The sequence below is a fragment of the Rhagoletis pomonella genome, unplaced genomic scaffold, assembly GCF_013731165.1.
Source record: "Rhagoletis pomonella isolate Grant_MI unplaced genomic scaffold, Rhpom_1.0 Rhpom_scaffold_00002, whole genome shotgun sequence".
NCBI classification, from domain to species: Eukaryota; Metazoa; Arthropoda; class Insecta; order Diptera; family Tephritidae; genus Rhagoletis; species Rhagoletis pomonella.
Genome location: NW_023458556.1, coordinates 21,225,902 through 21,245,529, shown reverse-complemented (window position 1 = coordinate 21,245,529; position 19,628 = coordinate 21,225,902). Strand labels below are relative to the sequence as shown.

Sequence of the window (19,628 nt, the reverse complement as noted above, 5' to 3'; positions counted from 1 at the left end):
GCTGACATTGTATGATTACATATCTACATATGTTCATATAAATACATATGTATATCCCCTCAGAGTTTAGCGGTGCGATTGTGCGAACTCCTGTTTGCTGCTTGAGTGAATTTGTAAGGCCAATGGCAAACTATGCTGAGGCAAACAAAATTCTCGCTTACCACACGCTGTGCCATCCATTCTCTGCTCCATTTGTCTTTTGTTGCAGAACTATCAACGAAATAAATCATCATCAACAACTCAGGTGACCTGCCAGTCAGCTAGCCAGCTGTGTTAGTGGCGTTAATAGTTGAAAGGCACCGAAACGCTGCAAAATGTGTTAAAGTAACAGCCGTTATTTCGTTAAGACGTTTTCGGGTTACGGTCGTTGCCTGTTAGTGTTGAAAGTGTTACTTCTAATTGCTCTACGTCTTATTTAGACACCCTGCAGAGAAAATGCATGCGTTGGACCCAACACGATATTGAAATCGTGCTTGGCGATTTGCCGCTAAGCTGGGAAAAGAAGGCACATTGGGTGTCATTCTAGTGAACTTAAGCTCTCATGGCAATACCTCTGACGACTGAGAGAGGCTGGTCGACTTCGCCTTGGCACAATACTTGGTAGGTAGCAGTACCAAACACCAGCAGCGAAACATCCCCAATCCACTTGGGTGTCCCGTGATCAACGAACGATGAATAAAGATGATCAAGTTGTGATGGACGGAAGATAAGCTTCGAGCGCTCTTGACGTTCCCTTCCGTTCGAGGAGCCAACTTGGAGTCGGACAGCTAACTTGTTGACGTTAAGGTTCGCATACATATCTGTGCAGCAAAGAGCTGGCCGGGAGTACGTAACGGCTGTTAAGCAGAGTTTTTTCAGATGATTACATGCTTAAAGAATGGAATCTTAGTGTACTTGCCCTAAACCCAAAGAACCGCGATCAAGCTATTCGTGCAATAATATATGATCATGAACCTACTGATTTGACCTTATCAGTGTGGCTTCAGACCCGGTTAGTCTACTCTTGGCCTCAAAATCTGGTGAAGACATTTTTTATAGCATGAGTAGTACGACGCCATGTCTAAATTAGAGAGCTCCATAAAATTAATACAGATATGTGGAGTGGCGTTGAATCTACTTAAAGCTCCATCCAAATAAGCAAGGAATTCACCGCGCCGAGGGTTTAAACAAGTCAATCCATTCTCGAGCGACTTTTTCGATCTGATGATGAAAAACGGAATGCCAAAATGAATCGCAAGCAGGGCTATCAGCGCAGCATTTTCAAGATTAGAAGCAAAATGGATTGGTCTAGCAGTAAAGGAGGACAAGAAAAAGTATCTACTGGCAACACATAAAACATCATGACGTACTGTGACACTCGTCACTGTTGAGGGTTATAACTTTCTATAGCGCGATTCTAAAGCGATGCAGATCTCTGGCAGCAATTATGTTTTTTTATTGTTTCTGACTTTGCCAAACTTTAGCATGGAACATATGCATGGGCGTAGCCAGGTAGGGGCAGGGGGTGCTCGAGCCGCCCCCCGCCCCCCCCTCCCCCCCTAACTTTCAAATTTTCCTTATGTATATATAAAATAGTACCCTGAAATGCCAGCTTAATGGCCACTTATAGTCATTTATTGAACAGCAAAACCTGATTTTGTGCGAAGTTTGAGTACCCACCGCAATTAAACTAAAGGGGATAGAGCCTTCCACTTGGGCTGAAATTAAGGCTTGAACTTTCGACTACAATCGCTTAAGATACCATCCCTAAACTTTAACCCTAAGGTCACTTATAGTTATTTATTTAACAGCAAAAACTGATTTTGGCAAAACTTATTTATTTTTTTCAATAGCACAGTATTTATTCCAGTATTTTTATATTGTCAATAAATGACTTTTATAGTGACCATCAGGTCAAGGTGCAGGGATAGTAGCCGAGAGTCATAGCTTTAATTTAAGCCCTAGTTAAAGGTTCTATCACCTTTTGATTTTTGTGCTAGACTTTCTAAAATATTGCAAAAAACGCGATTATTTGACACTTTGACCTCGTTTTTCTCAAAATCTGGAGCTGATGGACACTTTATGCTTACGCTCTCGTAATCAGCATAAAACAGTCTATCAAAAACAGCTTTATCATCTGCCGCAACAAAATCACTGTTACCTTGTTGAATTGTTGCTTATTATAAATTTTCAAATATGATATATTTTGTTTAAATTTCGTAATATAATTTTTTGATTCTTTTACAGCCAAGAAACATACAAACGCCAAACACCGATAATAGAAATGCTTTACTTCAGACATAGCCTTATGGTTTGAAGCAACGTTTAAATATAAATTGAGCTTTTCAATTAAAGGTTGCTTGAGAGAATGCCCATAAAAGGGGGAATCACAATGAAAGTATCACTTATAATAAAAAATTGACAAACTTAAGAAACTGACACGCAGCTACATGGAGACAGTATAAATAAAATCGGCTGAGCTAGAGGTTTTAAACTATCGATAGTCAACTAGTACTATCGATAGTTTGACCCTTTTTGAGAAAAACTATCACTACTCATCGATAGGGGCAAAAAAATAAAACTATCGATACTATCGATAGTACCATCGATAGTTTGACACCTCTACTCCAGATATTAGTTTGTCATTAGGCGCCAAAATAAAGGGTATTGCTCTGACATTAATCAACTACCTTTGCCCAGAACTCGGATCGTCGTTCTACAAAATAATTCCCTACTCTTGCATCCAGCGGTAGCTAATCTACCGAAGCTTTTGAAGCCGCTTATGAAAGAAAGTCCACTAACAAACAACACATGAAAGTTGAGAGTACCCCACCATCCTCTCTCAACCTCTGCCAATGTACAAAGGTTATCTTTCTCCCTACAGTCGGTAATCTTCTAGATAGCATAGCTTGTATCCAGCTTATGATATCCTTCCTGCGTATTTATTGGCCGCAGATCACATAGACTCAAAGGTAGCATTGTCCAACGTCTCCTCAACATCGGCGAAGGCTTTCATTGTGAGCTATGTTGCTTCCAGCCGCACTTCGATCTGAGGAGTCCAGATTTGATATTTTTAGTACTATTTAGTAAGTAATATTGTCCGAAAACATATTTTAAATCGATAGCGGTATTGTCAAAAGGTGGGCATGAATCTGTTTCGTATTTAACTACTATAAAAAGATCAGGTAGTATTAATTTTATTTACTTGTTGGGGGTATTCACAACGGTGCCGTAAGCGACTTAATGTTGTATGTTGTAAACTTTAAATAAATATTTAGAGAACTTAAAACAACAACCAACCAGTTGTGTGAAAAATCATAGTATGACTTTTATGGTACCATTCGAACCTGCTAAATATATTTTTAGCTATTTAAAGTTTACATCATATATAAGACACTTACGATAGTGTTGTGAATAGAAGAATAATTCAATAATTTAATAATTCTTATTGTAATCTTACTGATATTGTGAGCGAGTGCGTGAGTATGTTTTTTGATATTTTACGTTAAATCAGCAAGACACATTTTAAAAGAAAAGATAACGTTGAATACCATTTTAGGTGTGAGTATCCTAATGAAATTAGGCATACAGATAGGTTACATATAACCTGGATTACATAGGCCAACAAAAATGGTAAAAATTATTGGTACAGATTTTCCGCCCCATCAAGTCAAGTTTTCAGGATCAGAAGTCAAGAGCTCTAGCTTTAATTTGAGCCTAAATGAAGGGTTCCATCACCTTTTGTTTCTTTGCTAGAGCTTCGCAAATATTGCAAAAAAACTCGACTTTTTAACACTTTGGCCTCGGTTTTCTGAAAATCTGGGCCTGATGCGTAATTAGCATAAAATAGTCTATCACAAAATCAATGTTGCCTTGTATTATCATACAGGAGATTTTCTAAAGAGAGTTGCCACCTTTTTCAAAAGTTAAAATCGCATAAATAATATGCAAAAAACAAAAAAAACGCAGCGGGATCACAAGCGATTCAATTCGAAAATATTTTTGAAGAGGGTAGCCACCTTTTATAAATTCAAAATCAGCGAATAAAAATTTGAAATTAATTTAATTCAAATGTTTTAATTATTATCATTACTTTAATGTGGGTATCAAGTGACGGAAGTTTAGGAAATATTTATTTCAAAAATGTTTTTGAGAAAAGTTGCAACCTGCTTAGAAATTCCAAATTAATTTAAAAAACAAGTTAAATGAAACTATTTAATATTCATACATACACATACATACATACATATGCACGCCGAGAGAGATTCAGAAAGCTTTATTTCTAAACTACTTTTGAAGAGAGGTTTAAGTAAGCCCTATAAATAAAATATTTTTTAAGAGGTTTGCCCCTAGTTTAAAATATTTCGTTTGAACTTAATGAGAGGTTAAATTTTATTTTATTCATTTATATTTCCCATACCGATTTTTACTTATTTTTTTTATAAAACACAATAGCAAAAACCACAATAATACTTTTTTTAATGTCATACAGAGCTCGGAAAAGTGAAAGAAAATTCCATCGAAACTCCCTCGAGCTCCCTGAGTGCCAGCATCAAAATGGTCAGCTGCCTAATTCGGTACAACAAACTGAGGTGCGGGTGTAATATTTGACAGCATAACGTTAAACCGTATGTTACGCGGGCTACGTCGCTGACAAAAGCTAGTATATTATTATTAACGGTAAAATATTTTTTTATTTCTTTCTTGAATACTTAACTTCGTTTTCACCCACTGTCCTATGCTGCTCCACAATTGCCCCAAAGCACATATCTTCTCATCAAAGAATAATACTGTTACGAGCTCCCGCTGTGCAGAGTGTCCAACACACACACACTAACACATACATACCTACATACATTAACCAAAACTCATTGCATGAAGCAGCGTTATACCCGCTTGTGCTGTTATAAAATTTCAATCACTAATGCGGTCATTAGTGCCAAAGAACGACTGGATGGATGATGGTCAGCAGACCACTGCTGTGCTGTGCTCCTGGATGCATAGCTATGCAAATGAATTTATGGATGTATGAACTGGGCGCGTGTGTACTAAACAAGAACATATACAAATCATAATATGCATCTACTTGTAGTTATGTGTTGGCAGCTCCACAGTCCATAGCACACATCAATCTCACAATTGCGATCGTGCACTCATTTGTTACCCGCTGTTGTTGCCACCTTGTCCAATAGCAAATATGAGTACAAACATCTATCGCATGCACAGCAGTATGGCGGCGGCTTCAACAGTTTTAATGAGCTGGAAAAATTGCGGTGAAAATTTCAGCACCACGCATTGCCACCAATACCATCGCGCTGCTGTGGGGCTGTGAAACCTGAGAGCTTACGTTTTTGAGGCTACGTTCTATCGTTTGCCGCCAGTGGCAATGTAGCAAGCATTTCATTTGCGCACACACACATCCTTTTAGGCCAAGTAGTTATGCCAAATACTCGCTTTGCGTTGGTTGCGCTGATGGATATGGATGCATTACTTCGGGTGCTTTATGGGTTTGAGAATTTTAAATTTCAATTACCACAAGGTGTTGATTCGTTGCTGGCCAACAGGCACACTCACACACACACACACACACACACACACGCACACACACACACACAGACTCATACACTCAGCAAAGGTAATTTTTCCAATTTTTCAGCTCGCTTGTGGCATGCCTCCGCGCATTTCAACTCATTTTGTCTGGTAAATATCTGTAGCGTATTTGTGCTTTGCGGCATTTTATGTTGGCTGCATGAAAAATATGAGCGTGCTTGTGGAATTTATTTCGCTTTTTGATTTTTTTTTTTTGCCTTTTTTAATGAGCAACAAAACATGCAACAGCTTTTCATTTGTGGCATTAACAACGTCATTGGCAGCGCCGACAAGCAGCAAGCCGCAACATGCTTCACATTTCACAGCTTATTATTGAGAGCAGACTGCGCCAGATTGTATTCATCAGCTGTGCTTAAAGCACAATAATCAGCGGTATTAAATTCAGCGCGGTTCATTAAATATTTTCGTTTGTTCATCTTCATTAAATTTGCTGCGCTCGTATTTTTAACTTCCTCGGATTGGTTATCAATACAGTGGCGGCTACTTGAATAGCGCCCTCTTTAATTACTTGGTATTGACAATTTTTTTTTCTTTTGTTTATTTCATATTCGTTAATCTTTTGTAAAAGCATAGCATAGTTTATAATACAAAAAACACGTAAATCCAATTTTTTAACTTTATACAAAATTTTGATAAATTCAATAAATTTCCTTTAAAATATTAAAATTTCAAGGGGCTATCAACTAACTATTTACCGTTAATTTTTATTATTGTGTTTTGCCGAGGGTGTTGCGCATTTTCAAATTTTCAAAAATCAATGACAGCTTCCAACTCCTTGAGGGTTGCACTTTATTACAATAAAATTGAAAGAGCTATAAAACTGCATACCAAAAAAAATGTAAAAAAATTTAAAAATTTTGGTGAAAATTTGATTAATTATTTAAATTTGTTTAAAAACTTTGGAAATCAGAGTTCATAGGTTTTTTGTTACAGAATAGGCTATATTTATTACAAAAAAAATAATGAATATTAAATAAACAAAAGGAAAACTGAGGATCGAAAGAGGGTGCTACTCAAGCGGCCGGCACTGTATATTTCTGGGCCTCGAATCGGTGTTTTTCATGTTAATTTAACTTTTTTAACGTTATTCCTGTACCGCACTCAGCTCTCCCTACTCATTCGCTTCTCGCTCTACTCTCCTGGCCCTCCTCGGGCTATTTACATTAATTTCATAATTTCAATCACTCTGCTTCTCTTTAAATCTTTTAATTACTTTTGATTCACCTGTAAATTATATTTAATTGCCCGTTTCAAGGTCGTATGCATGCGGTTTCATGTTTAATCTGCGTAATTTGTTGCATAATTATAGGCTATGTAAATACATATATGCCTTAAGCTGCCATATCATGTGCTCACGCACGCGAGCTGCCGGGTTATCACAACAAACTGTTATTTCGTCATTATCTGGCTGATTAAAATTCGTAATCGGCAAGCTTTTGAAGAATTAAATTTAAATTTACTGAAGGTGATTTGAGTGCTTAATGTTGTAGCTGTCAATCAATTTAAAAGTAATTTGTTTAGGCATCAATAAGGGCGTTGCGTGATAACTACATATTTATAAGGAAGCAAATTAAATTAGCATGCATGTACATTACGGTGCCCCACAAAAAAAAGTTGCGTGTTTTCCACCGAAATTGTCAAATTCATTATAATTAAAAATATCAAATATATACTTCCAAATATCGAATTATTTATAAACAAAATGAGTGTTTAAAAATATTTTTTCTAGACGATAGAGGAGGTTTAAAATGTTTAAACATTTTATCAACGGAATCAAAATAATACGATTTTTTGAGGTATTTTCATATCAGTCCAGCTCACGTAAATTTTAATATTTTTCCTATATAATATAATAAATTTTTTAATTTGGATGGAAAAATGGTACCAATATTTTTTGTATAGAGAGTAATGCATCCTAATGTATATATGGTCACCAAAAATGCCAAAAGCCGTAACTAAAAGGGTCTGGTACGATATGCCGAAACTAAAAACACCTAATAAAAAAATGTCGAAAAAAATAAATAGAAAATGAAGAATGTCGAGAAAAAACGTATCGAAAAGAAAAATGTCGAAAAAAATATATCGAAATAATGTAATGAATGATGTGTAAAATTCGCGCGAAAAATTTCTCCCTCGACCAGTGAACACAATTATTTCAATTTCTACTTGTCTAAATCCGACTTTAGTTACCATAAAAATAAAAAATGTTTAAAAGTAGTTAAAGAAAAATTTTTCCATTATTTATTAGATATGTATTGGTCTCAGAAATGCATTTTCTATAATGTATTACAACTTAGAATGGGGTCTTAAGTAACAAAAGTAATAAAAAACTCGATTATCGCTGTTTTAAGACATGACAAGATTTGCAATTTTTATGACCCCGAAATTCTCTCTTAAACCAAGGAGGGAGTGGACTTTTTCGTATGGGAACCAACCGGGTCTAATGTACTACCTGTAGGATATTCCATGCATTCCATCAACTGAAAACGATTTTTTTTGAAGTTACAGTGTCTACTCTAAACGCCTTCCATACAGAGCCCAATCAAAATTCAATGCGGCTGAAAGCTCTGTTAAGGAATGCACTTTCCTTTAGGCGCTCTAACACTCGCATGGTGATTTTGTTTTTCGCTTTATATTGAAAGCAACCATATTTTCAGAGTGCATTAGACACAGGTTTTACATATAATTTTTTTTTTTAAGTTTTTGTTTAGCTTTTCTTAGTAAATTTTGGTATGATTTACGAGCAGATGCAATCTTTTCCATCATAACTTTTGTGAAATTTCATTTTATAGCAGTGACACACCTCACTCGTATCATATGGAGGTTTTAGCTTTCTCATTAACAAAAAAAAAAAAAAACTCATCTCCATGCAACTGAGAAGTAATACATACAAACAGATGTAGCTTAATTATTTCTAAGATATCATATTAATTTAATATGTGCGCCAAACTTCTTCTTTCATCAAAATTTTATATTTTGGAGAAAAGAGAATTTCACCTGAAAGTGAAAGGCCCAAAAGTAAGTGACAACGAAACCGACACCAAATATAAATTTAAAAAGTTAAGTAAATTTGATTAAAACTAACTGATAAAAGGTTTCTGTGCCGACACAAATTAAAGCATTGCTGACAGTTTATAATTCAAAACATAGTTGTGGATGTAGGCATTTGTGGTGTGTATCTACCTAAGAAAAGGGTCAAGAGATCGACAAAAAGTGGCATGCATGCGAGTATATTTGTCTTAACCTGCCACGCTCACTTGGCGAATGTTTTGATGTAAACTTAAAGAGATTAAATTAAAATTCCATTAGTTGCAGCAACAAACCAAAATATTTTCGTATAATCAGCGACCCAACTCAAGTTGGTGGTGAGCAGTCAGCGAAACTCAATTTCATGCCTAGTGAAATAAACCTAAAAGGAAAAGAAAACAAACATACTTTTACTTAGATGTACGCAAGCAGAAAACTGCCATAGGAGGGGGTGATACGCAGGAGTGCCGACCAGAAAGCCAGAAATATAAAGGGAAGCAGGAGACAAACCCCGCGCAGATATTAATATTTATAAACAAAGATTATAAATAAAACATAACTCACTTCAAGCAAGTACACACAAACAGGAACAGGTCCCAATGCAATGCCAACAAATACACGTTTTTACATATACCCACAAATAAATTAAACAAACAAGTTTGGCTGTATGAAATATCGGCGAACAAATTGAAAAATATGTATTTTTGCCGTAGAGGAATTATGAAAACTAAAGCAAGAAGAGAAAAAAAGTACGTCGAGCACCCACAAGTAGCAGATAGTGTTTTAAATCTGCACTTCAAGTACATACATGCATATGTATGTATGTACATAAGTAAAATAATGGGAAGGAGGATATGATGGCTAAAGCATCTTTAACTTGCCTCCAAGTCGGCTAACAAATAAAGCAAACGAATGAAATAAGCAACAAAAAACAATGTCTTTAATATCGACCACAGCGAACACAACCTCAAATGTCAGAAGCAATAAATCAGCAGCCTAAATGTGTCCCATAGTCGGGTGGAGACATACGAATAGGTATCTGGTCGGATACACACACAAGTAACGGCATAAAAACAAAATACATCGAAAGGTACACATGGATTCAGACGAGTTTATATATTTGTATATAAGTTATGGGTCGGATAAAAAGGTTTTCAAGCTTAGTGGTAATAATTTTTGCATCAGAAAATTGTTGTCTTAAAAACATTCAAAGCCCAGTTTAGTTACCTTGAAAAACGATACAAAATTGTTTGCTAGAGTATTTCCACAAAAATACATATGTTTATCTTAAATGATCACATACTATATTTCTAATTCAGGCTATAAGTTAAAAAGTTATGAAGAAAACTTGTTTTTGGATTTTGAATACCGCCCTGGTCTGATGTACCTATTGAGGATGCTGGTAGGTATACGTTACCCGAATGGCAAGCCCCGATGACTAGGCAATTTTTGTTTTTAATATTATTATTGGGCTTTGTATCACGATTATGTTTATTAGGAAAAATGGATCACCACATCTCCTCATCAGATTTCTTAATTCTAGACTTCCGCAAGGATCGAACCCGCAGCGTCGATGAGCTTTGGTGAGTGAAGCGTTAACCACTTAAACTCTTGTTGCTAATTTATTTCCTTACTCAACCTACTACTATCAATTTTTGTTTAAATGATCTAAGCAGAGGCATTTTATTTTAGCCACATAAAAGGTTATAAAATATAAAATTGCTGGAAAATATTTGTAGTATTGTTAATTCATGATTTCATGATTTTATAGTTGCTTTCGTATAAATTTGGAAACATTGGCCGTTTAAAAAACTTGACATTCACGAAAGACTTGAAAAACTTTCGGCAACAAGTTGACTTCATGAAAGGATCCTTCTTCTTATTTGGAACTACAGCCGCTTTGGCCGAAACAAAGACTTCGCCATATTCCTCTCTCTTTTGAAAAGTTTCGCCAGTTGTTCACACCAGGTCTTTGAGGTCACAACAGGGCACCCCTCTATATTCCGTGATGATCAAAGCAGATCAGATGGTGATCAAACATTGCTGGCCTCTCAGATACTCTACCCTCTTCTACTGATGAAATCTTGTTTCTGATAATAGCGTATTACCTCTATTAAAATTTGGATTTCGGTTGGCGGACTGTCTCTATTATGGGCCGTGCTCGATGTAACTAACTGTTCGGTGGCCTCCACTCCCCGCTAATCTTAACGCCTTATGGATTCCGACGAGTCGAACTCTGGTTGAGAACCTTCGAGGTTGCCGAGTACGTAGTTCATTACGAGGCTCGACAACCCCCATAAAAAGCGGTGTCTTGCTATTTGCATCTACCATTGCCGTCTGTGGGGCTCTGGAAACGTCACTAAAATAGCGATGCTTCGAAGGTGATTATCCTGCTGTAATATTCTTGTGGGTTTCTTTCAATCTTTTGGCACGACAAGAACGCTCGAAGCCTATGTTACGTCTATCACAACGTGATAAAATTCGTTTTGTGTGCTTTGAACATGGCACACCCAAGTGGCTTTATGACTGCTTCGAAGTTTGCAAGGGACTACTTTGATACGCTACAAAATTTGGCAGCCAAAAACGCGGTAACACTGTGCTGGGTACCAGGCCATTTTGGATTCGAAGGCAATGAGGTCGCCGACGAGATGACACGCGAAGGATCGCTCACTGCCTTTTCGTGTTCTGAACCAAACCAATCTCTGTTCTCAGTTGGTCCTCTTCGAGAGCCATAATTACTGATAGGTAGGCCTGGTTCTTCCGTTACCCTTTCAACAAAAGGGATATTATTTTGTTGGTACCTGACTGGTCACAACCGATTGTCCGAATCTGGCCAAACAAAGATTGATCCATTTCAAAGTTTCAATGTTATAAGAAATCACCTACCAAGGCCCTTATAGGATAGGGCATCTCTTTTAAGAGATAAAAAATACCTTCCAGGTCGCGGTTCTCTTTGCTGTTACACCCAAGAACGAACCAAGAAATTAGAAAATTTTAATGACATGCAAGTAAGGTACAGAAATCTCTTTCAGATGTAAAAAATTATAAGCTAAAAAAATAATCAAAATCAACAGGAATACATATTTAAGTAATCTTTGTGCTTATCAGACCCGGTAGAGCTCGAAATGACAACGTCCTTCAAGGTTTAAATGCGAGTATTGAATTATTTTCTTGAGAACACGTAGTACATATGTACACATATTCTGACTTTTGATTATTCATCTCTGTTATCGCATCAATAGTCATTCCTCTTAACAGTTTCTTCATAGTAATCAGCTCTAAACTACAAACATATCAACGTACGAATGAACTAAAAGTGGCATAACAAATTACATATAGCTGCTTTTTCGTTCCCCACTCACACTCCCGCACAAACCGTTCGCTCAGCTTGTGGTTTAGTTGCACATTACTCAAACTTGGCATTTCCTTAAACGACAAAATATTAAGCGGTGAATTCTTCTTCGCTTCCCCGAAAAGTCAACAAAAAATATTTCGACTAAAACGAAGAAAAATGTAAATTTATTTTTTACCGCTGACTACGCACCACCTACACGCACACCTTCTTTTTTTTGGATTTACAGCAAATCGAGCGTATCAAAAGGCAATTGCGCGGCCTTACTGTGGCACCAGCCGGCAGCAAAATGCGGTCAAGCAATGAAATTCTATACGCCAGCTTATGGTGACTTCCACGGCTATTACTAACTGTCCGACAGATTGCTTGTTTGTACTGGTAGTACTCGTATCTCTTCAAGAGATAGCCGCGCAGATTAGCGCTGCAGCGAACCGCCAAGGTGTGAAGCTCGCTGCCAATGGCCACGCAAGTGGCTGCGGTTCGTTGGTTAGGGATCGCCCGCTGCCGTTTGGCGTGAAATTATTAACTACCCGCTTAAAGTTTAACAAAAAAAAAAGAAAAGGAAAAAGCTACAGTTTTACAACGGAATAAAGAAATGAAAACAGATATTAATAAATAAATATATATACACTGCCGGCAAAAAGTATGGTAACAGCTGCTTTTTACAATATCTGCAAACATTTTTATTGTAGATAATATTTTTTCGACAATTTTTTATAAAAATATGGTTCATTCCACAAGAAAAAACATAAAAATATAACTTGTAAACTTTGTGCGAAACTTGCGAAAATTCAGAAAGTTTTCATGGAAATTTTCAACTTTTTTATCAGATTTTTTAGAATTTTTTTGAGTATGCAGATTGCTAGCGCAATCAATTTCATTGTAATAAAGTAGGAGTTATTTCTTTAAGCTTTTGGAAATTTTTTTCACGCAGTCTCTTCCATACAAACAAAATTTTTCGAAAATACTAATGCAAAACACCATCAACAAAAAAATAATTTTCAAAAATAAATGCGATTTTTGACTAATTCGGAATTTTCATTTTTTACACTAAAATTTAATGGGCCACAAAACTACATACTCAAGAAAATTCGAAAAAAATCTTATTAAAAAGTTGAATATTTGCATGAAAGTTTATTGAATTTTCGCGAGTTTTGCACAGAATTTAAAAATTATATTTTTGTGCTTCTTTTTGTAGAATGAACCATATTTTTATAAAAAGTTAACGGAAAAATATTAAAATAGAAATTTGTTCATATAAATATTGTGCAAAATGCGCTGTGCCAATACTTTTTGGTGGCAGTGTATGTATGTTCGTATATGTATACGATGTTTGGCATTTTCGTAAGGAGCCAGGTAGGCTTGTGCTATTGAATGCTGCTTTTTGTTTGTTCACTGCTTCCCCCGAAACGAATTTATAAAATTTCTTAGATTGTTTTGTGCTGAGTTACTTGTGTGTCTTGTCGTCTTTGAAAAGCTTTTGTAGAAATTTGGTAGCGGAAAATTCAACAGTGCCTCTGCTGGGGTTTCCTCATGCGTAAAGCTTAATTTTTTCAGCTCATCTGGGAACATATGTGTATACGTAAATGCATGCATAAATATGTACATATATGTAATTTGCAGAGACTACAGAATTTTTTTTTTGGTTTCTATTTGTTGCAGCTCAGTGTGTTTATATTAATTATTTTTATTTCTATTTGCTATATACTTAAGCAACTTTTTGGCGTAACGCTGAAATCAGGAATGCAAGGACTAGATGTAGCAATGAATAGGTCAAACGCTGAGGCCAGCTTTAGGACTTGACGGGCGGCTAATATCTGTTTCCGGAACCGAAAATGTTTAAACTTTAAGCTCGCCTAAGCTGTACAAGCGAGGAGCAGTTGTTCTGTTCATAAAGCTGCTACGGTGATGTTCAGGCCTGCAGCATTGAATCCTATCGAACCATCAACAGTTTAGTTTCCATTAAGTATCGAGAGCGAGAGGAGACAACCTGCATTCCCGTCCGATTTCAATTTAGCTGTGAATTCGTGCACAGGGCTTTTGTTCGAAGAGTTATTTACGTCCCGTCTAGTCCTTTCTTGAAGGAAAATTAGTGGTTCTGAATCTAGTCGAACCCAGCCTCCATATACAGTGGCTGACTCCTCTCAAGCTGAGTTTAAAGCTTCTTGAAATTTCGAGACGTTAGTCGCCTAATTGTCTGATTTAATTTTCCGCCGCCAATCCTGTCGAATAACGCCTCCTGTTCTTAGCACTCATGACCAAAATTTACTCAAACCAGAGGTGAAGTTGGCAGTATTCAGATGCTACTCCCAATTTTTCCGCTTATATACGTTCACAAGTTGCCGAATCTGCGTGTTGAGATCCCTAATGTGGGCATTTCTGGGGTCGGCCTGACGAAGGTTGTCACGCTCCTCGGCCAGGCTGGTCACTTCAGCGGGAATATTCGGACAGGTGTCTGATACGCATCCATCCTATGAAACTTACGCTCACCTTCGGGAACATATGTTGGTGTGGGAGCGGCTGAGAAGGTGCTTTCAGTAACTTCCTCGAATCCATTTCAATCAGCTTTGCTAAAGTTAGGAGTTTATCGATCGAGATGACAATGAGCAGATGGTCCGATGCTAACGTCAGCATAGGTAGCCAAATTATGCTATGCAGCTGCCAGCGATTCTGTTGGATGCGTCGTCGTTAGTTGGGTAGAATGTCGAATCGTCTATCTGCTCAGACAAGAGTATTCCCCTACCATCATTCGACAGGCTTGAATGCCCAAGAGCATATTGCGCGTTGAAGTCACCAACTACCATACCATTTTTACCTCTGAGAGCGCACCTATATCAAGTGATACCCTACAGGGCAGCTGGTGACAGCGAGTATATCAACGTTAAATATTTCGAGCTCGAAATCGCCTGACCGCATAGCAATACCCTGATATTCGAGGATGGTATGTCTGCGGTCGATGTGTGCTTCGTTAGACGATACTGCACGGTGTGGTGCGTGATGAACGCTATGCCACCACCATTAACTCGATCGCGATCTCGACGGTGCCCCTTGTATCCGGCACAGCTCAAAAATGTTGAGTTGCTGTGCAGATTTGTCTCTTGGACCGTAGCTATCAAATTTTCATGTCGACTCACGAAGACGTTTATCTCCTCAATCTTGACCTGAGGTCCGTTGCAGTTAAATTGTAAAATCTTCGTGTGCCTAGGGAGACTTATTGTGATGTGGGGTGTAAGAGAGTTGTGGTGTTGCCTGCCGGCCGTTTGTTGTGAGTGCTGCCTTTTAGCGGTAGTGGATGGCATCGCAGAAGAAGTTTTCGGCTGTGCAGCACAACAAGGTCGCTTTTAGTTGTACAGTTTATGAGGTGACTCACCCGTTGCGGTAGTTGCACCTGAATGAGGTGGAGTTTGGGTGCAATCTCCTCTGGCATACGCAGATGGTGTAGGTTTCTGGTCGAGGCTTTGCCACCATGCCAGCACTGTAACTGCATACCCGGAAGTCCCCAATGCCCCATTGCGCATATTTTTGGGTGGGAACTAGAAATTGTGAAGGTCTCAAGATTATTAAATGGTTAAGTAGTTTTTATTATTAATTTTAGACATTTGATATGGAATTTGTATTTTTAATTCCAATTAGAAACAATGTTGCGAACCGAATGCTGCAATCCAAATGTTGATAAACATTTAATTAGCCTGGCGAAACAACACCTGATGCTGCTCGCCACTTCTTCTCAACCAATTTTCAACTACCTCACTTGCTGTTTATCGCATGAAGCATTCCAAATGAATGAAAACCGGCCGGTAGGTGAGTTGTTAATGTTGATGCTGATGTTGCTGAGAATCCGCCGTTGAGTGTGAGCACACGACCGGCACCATGGAATATACACTCTGCGCCAACAGTAGGCACACAAAAATAAATTAGCCAAATTTATAAAGTCAACTGAGAGTAGCAACCACCGCAATCAGCAATACAAAGCACCACACTTCCCACCTTCAATCATGGAGCGCTCGTTGTTTGGTGGTTTCTTTTTTTTTTTGGGTGAGCGTGCGAGCGCAAAGTGAACGAATGGTTTAACTGTTGGAAAGCAAACAAAACAGACGCGTGCCTCAGTACAAAATCAGCTCTCGTCACGTACAGAACGAAAGGGAAGTTTTACGGTCCGTCGTTTGAGAGTGTAAAATTGTGAATGTGATTTTACGTTGCCGGTAAAACGAAGTGTTGTAAGGTAGGAAGCGAAAACGAAGCGAGACGAACCAACATACGCATGCAACGAGTGGTGAAACGACGCGTTGAAGCGAATACCGGAATCGGAAGTGAAGTGTTGTGAATAAAGTGAATTGAAGAGGATACAGAATAATCAAAGCGCCAACCAACCAACCACCCACCCACCGCCGTTTTGTGAGTGTGTTACATATTTTGCTTTGCACAAGGAAGTGTGGTGAATTTTAAAATATATTGAATACACTTCGCGTGATAGTTGATATGTATAGTGCCGGGCAGTGATTCGGGTGCCGATTGCAAGTACCATACATACCGAGAAATAGTTGGATGCCTAGCTGACTGCAACGCAAGCAAACTGGTCCATGCGTGCACATAATTAGCAAATGTTTGCACGTTTACGTTGTCAGAAGAACGTCAGCAGCTGACCGTGTTGGACCACTAACAGCACGGCAGCTCCGACCCCAGTCTGGGGAAACACTTTTGTCAAGTCGAAGTCGAAAGCGTGTTGTGCGAAAAATATTGGCTAATCACATTTTTGATTTGTTTGTACGTAATTGTATATGTGCTTAGGCTGACTGACCTGTCAGTTATTGTCAGCACACAAAAACACACACTGCAACGGACAGCTGTTGCGCGCTCGTGCCGCTTGTTTGGTATTCAGAGTCGTCAACGCCTCACTGCCGTCTGTCTGGTCGCGCAAGACCGCAGACTAGGGAAACGCTAGACAGTGTGACGCCGTTGTGGCAAAGGCGCAGTGCATGCAAGTGAGCATCACATATGGCTGTGTTGTTTTGAATGACGCGGTTGGGTTGACTGAGTGCCGGACAATTTCCAAACTCATTAAGTGTGCAAAGGAAGAGTATTCTCTGCAAAGTGTCGTGGCGTGTATCGAAAAGTTAATCTTCGCGACGCGCGTGGGCCGCAGCTGATAAGCAACGTGTGTCAAGTCAATCACAAGCGCGATATTTCATTGCAAGAAGCAGCGTTCATAGCAGCGTATCCTCTCGAAAGGGACTGGCCTGTGGTACGCGGGGCCAGGATTTATGCTTGTTCGGGGGGTAGACGCGTCTATGCAAATTGAGTAACGTGTGTGTTCTCATAACCGTGTTGCGTTATACTACAAAATTGGTTGGCCGCAAGCGCGGAGGTGTGAATGAAATTCCGGCCGGTATAGCAGACAGCACATTTTTCATTTTTCTTGTGACGCGCGCGCGTTAAATTGCTACTCCACTTTTCGATCCGTTCATTGGTTTGGTCGCAGTGCATTCCGGTGTTGATTGTGTTGTGTCTATGTCGGATTTGTTTTTCTGTTCGCGCTAGCTGCAGACGTCGTACGTCGCTCTATACCCCATTGGGCAATTAGCGTGCATTCGTGTTGTCGTTTAATTAAAACTAAAAATTCCACTGGAATACAAATTAGCCGGAGGGTCGTATGTACGAGGCCGTGGTTGCATGCAGCACGTGCTCAGGCCACTGTCTTGGTCGTTTCGTTTTTGTTGCCGTTGCCACAATTGCAAAGTGCCTACTCGCCAACTTGCCTAGCAGTGTTGCGTGCTGGCCAACCGCTGACTGAAAATAAAAACAACCAAAGCCCCCAACGGCAGTGAAGAATATTGCTAATAGGAAGTGTTGCAAGTGTTAATCGGGCGCGTGTGACTTGAATACGTGAAAATTCGCCTTGTTGTGTTGCATGCAACGCATCTAGGTATACACCGACCAGCCATAGAATAAAAAAATACAAAAAAAAATAATCAGCACACATAGAATAATGCGCACCAGTGAAACCATGTTGGCGACAACAACACCGCACACCGCCGTCAAAGCCAACTATAGAGGCATGCACATCGTGCAAACGATACCAGTCATTGTCTACATCTGCATTTGTATGCTCGGCTATGCGCTGCACCCAGCTGCGGCTGCCTCCTCCTCCTCCTCCAGCTCTGCGCATTCCAACAGCGATCCCTGTTACTTCGAAGGCAAGCCACGCAAATGTCTGCCCAGTTTTGTGAATGCGGCCTACGGGAATCCCGTCCAGGCGTCCAGCGTTTGTGGCGCGAACAAGCCCGAGCGCTTCTGCGAAATCAATCGCGATGGTTCGCTGAGCGAGTGTGACATGTGCGACAATACCAAGCCCGAATCGCGTTTTCCCGCTAGCGCGCTAACTGATTTGAATAATCCCAATAATGTGACGTGTTGGCGTTCGGCTAGCGTGCCTGTGCCGGCTGATTTAGACACTGCGCCGCCAGACAATGTCACGCTCACCCTATCGTTGGGTAAGAAATATGAATTGACCTATGTGAGTTTGTCGTTCTGTCCCAAGTCGCCACGTCCCGACTCGTTGGCCATTTATAAGAGCTCCGATTTCGGACAAACTTGGCAACCTTTTCAATTTTACAGTTCACAGTGCTTGAAATTCTACGGACGTCCAGATCGCGCCAAAATCAGCAAGTTCAATGAGCAAGAAGCGCGTTGTATAGATTCACATCGCGATGGTACAACCAACCGGTTCGCTTTCAACACACTTGAAGGTCGTCCCTCGGCCAATGACTTGGACGCATCGCTGGTGTTGCAAGATTGGGTTACCGCCACAGATATACGTGTTATTTTCCATCGACTCGAACTGCCACGTGAATTGGCTGCGGCACAGGCAAAGGATGCGGCTAAACCAGATGCGAATAGCTTTAGCGATGAGATGGGCAGCAGCCAGGAAGATGAAGACGATGAGGAGGAGGATGATGAGTACGACTACAATGTACAAGGCAATGATAGCACTTATGAAGATGAAGAATATGCGGCCGAGCCCAAAAAGCATTTGGAGCTGGACGATGATGATGATTTAGATCTTGACTATCCGAACGATGGCAGCAGCAGCAGCAGCGGCATCAGCATCGTGCCAGAGGTCAAACGCCATAATACCAAGACTAAATTGTCCGCTTACGAGAAGCATTACCAAGCTAAATCCGCGCTTGCTGCAGCGGCAGCAGCTGCGGTCGCAAGCACCACAAAAGCGGCCACCACAACAGTGGACAAAAATGCCGACATCGGCAGTGATGGCAAAGCAACATTCAAGCCCCGCGCTAAGGAGCTATTGGCCGTATCGCAGCACTATGCTGTGTCTGATTTTGCGGTTGGTGGGCGCTGCAAGTGCAACGGGCATGCATCTGAATGTGTGGCAACAGTGAGTCCGAATGATGCCCTTCCACATGTATACAATGCTGGCGATGACTTCGATGGCGCTGTTTCCACAGTGCTCGTACATAGCTACAGCAATAGCAATAACAATAAGAACAATCCGAATGTGAATGTCAAGTTGACAATGACGTGCGCTTGCAAGCACAACACAGCCGGACCAGAATGTGAACGCTGTAAGCCGTTTTACTTCGATCGTCCATGGGGACGTGCAACGGACACCGACGCCAATGAATGCAAAAGTAAGTGGAAT

At 39.6% G+C, this 19,628-nt stretch overlaps 1 protein-coding gene across 1 annotated transcript in view; it reads left to right on the top strand.

Annotated features, from left to right (window-relative positions):
* The first annotated feature begins 16,800 nt into the window (after nucleotides 1–16,800).
* LOC118733265 (netrin-B) overlaps nucleotides 16,801–19,628 on the top strand; it is a 362,526-nt gene continuing 359,698 nt past the window's right edge. Inside the window, exon 1 of the mRNA XM_036462598.1 lies at nucleotides 16,801–19,617. Within this exon, the coding sequence (XP_036318491.1) occupies nucleotides 17,955–19,617 (1,663 nt within the window). The 5' untranslated portion in view covers nucleotides 16,801–17,954. The remainder of the gene's footprint in view (nucleotides 19,618–19,628) is intronic.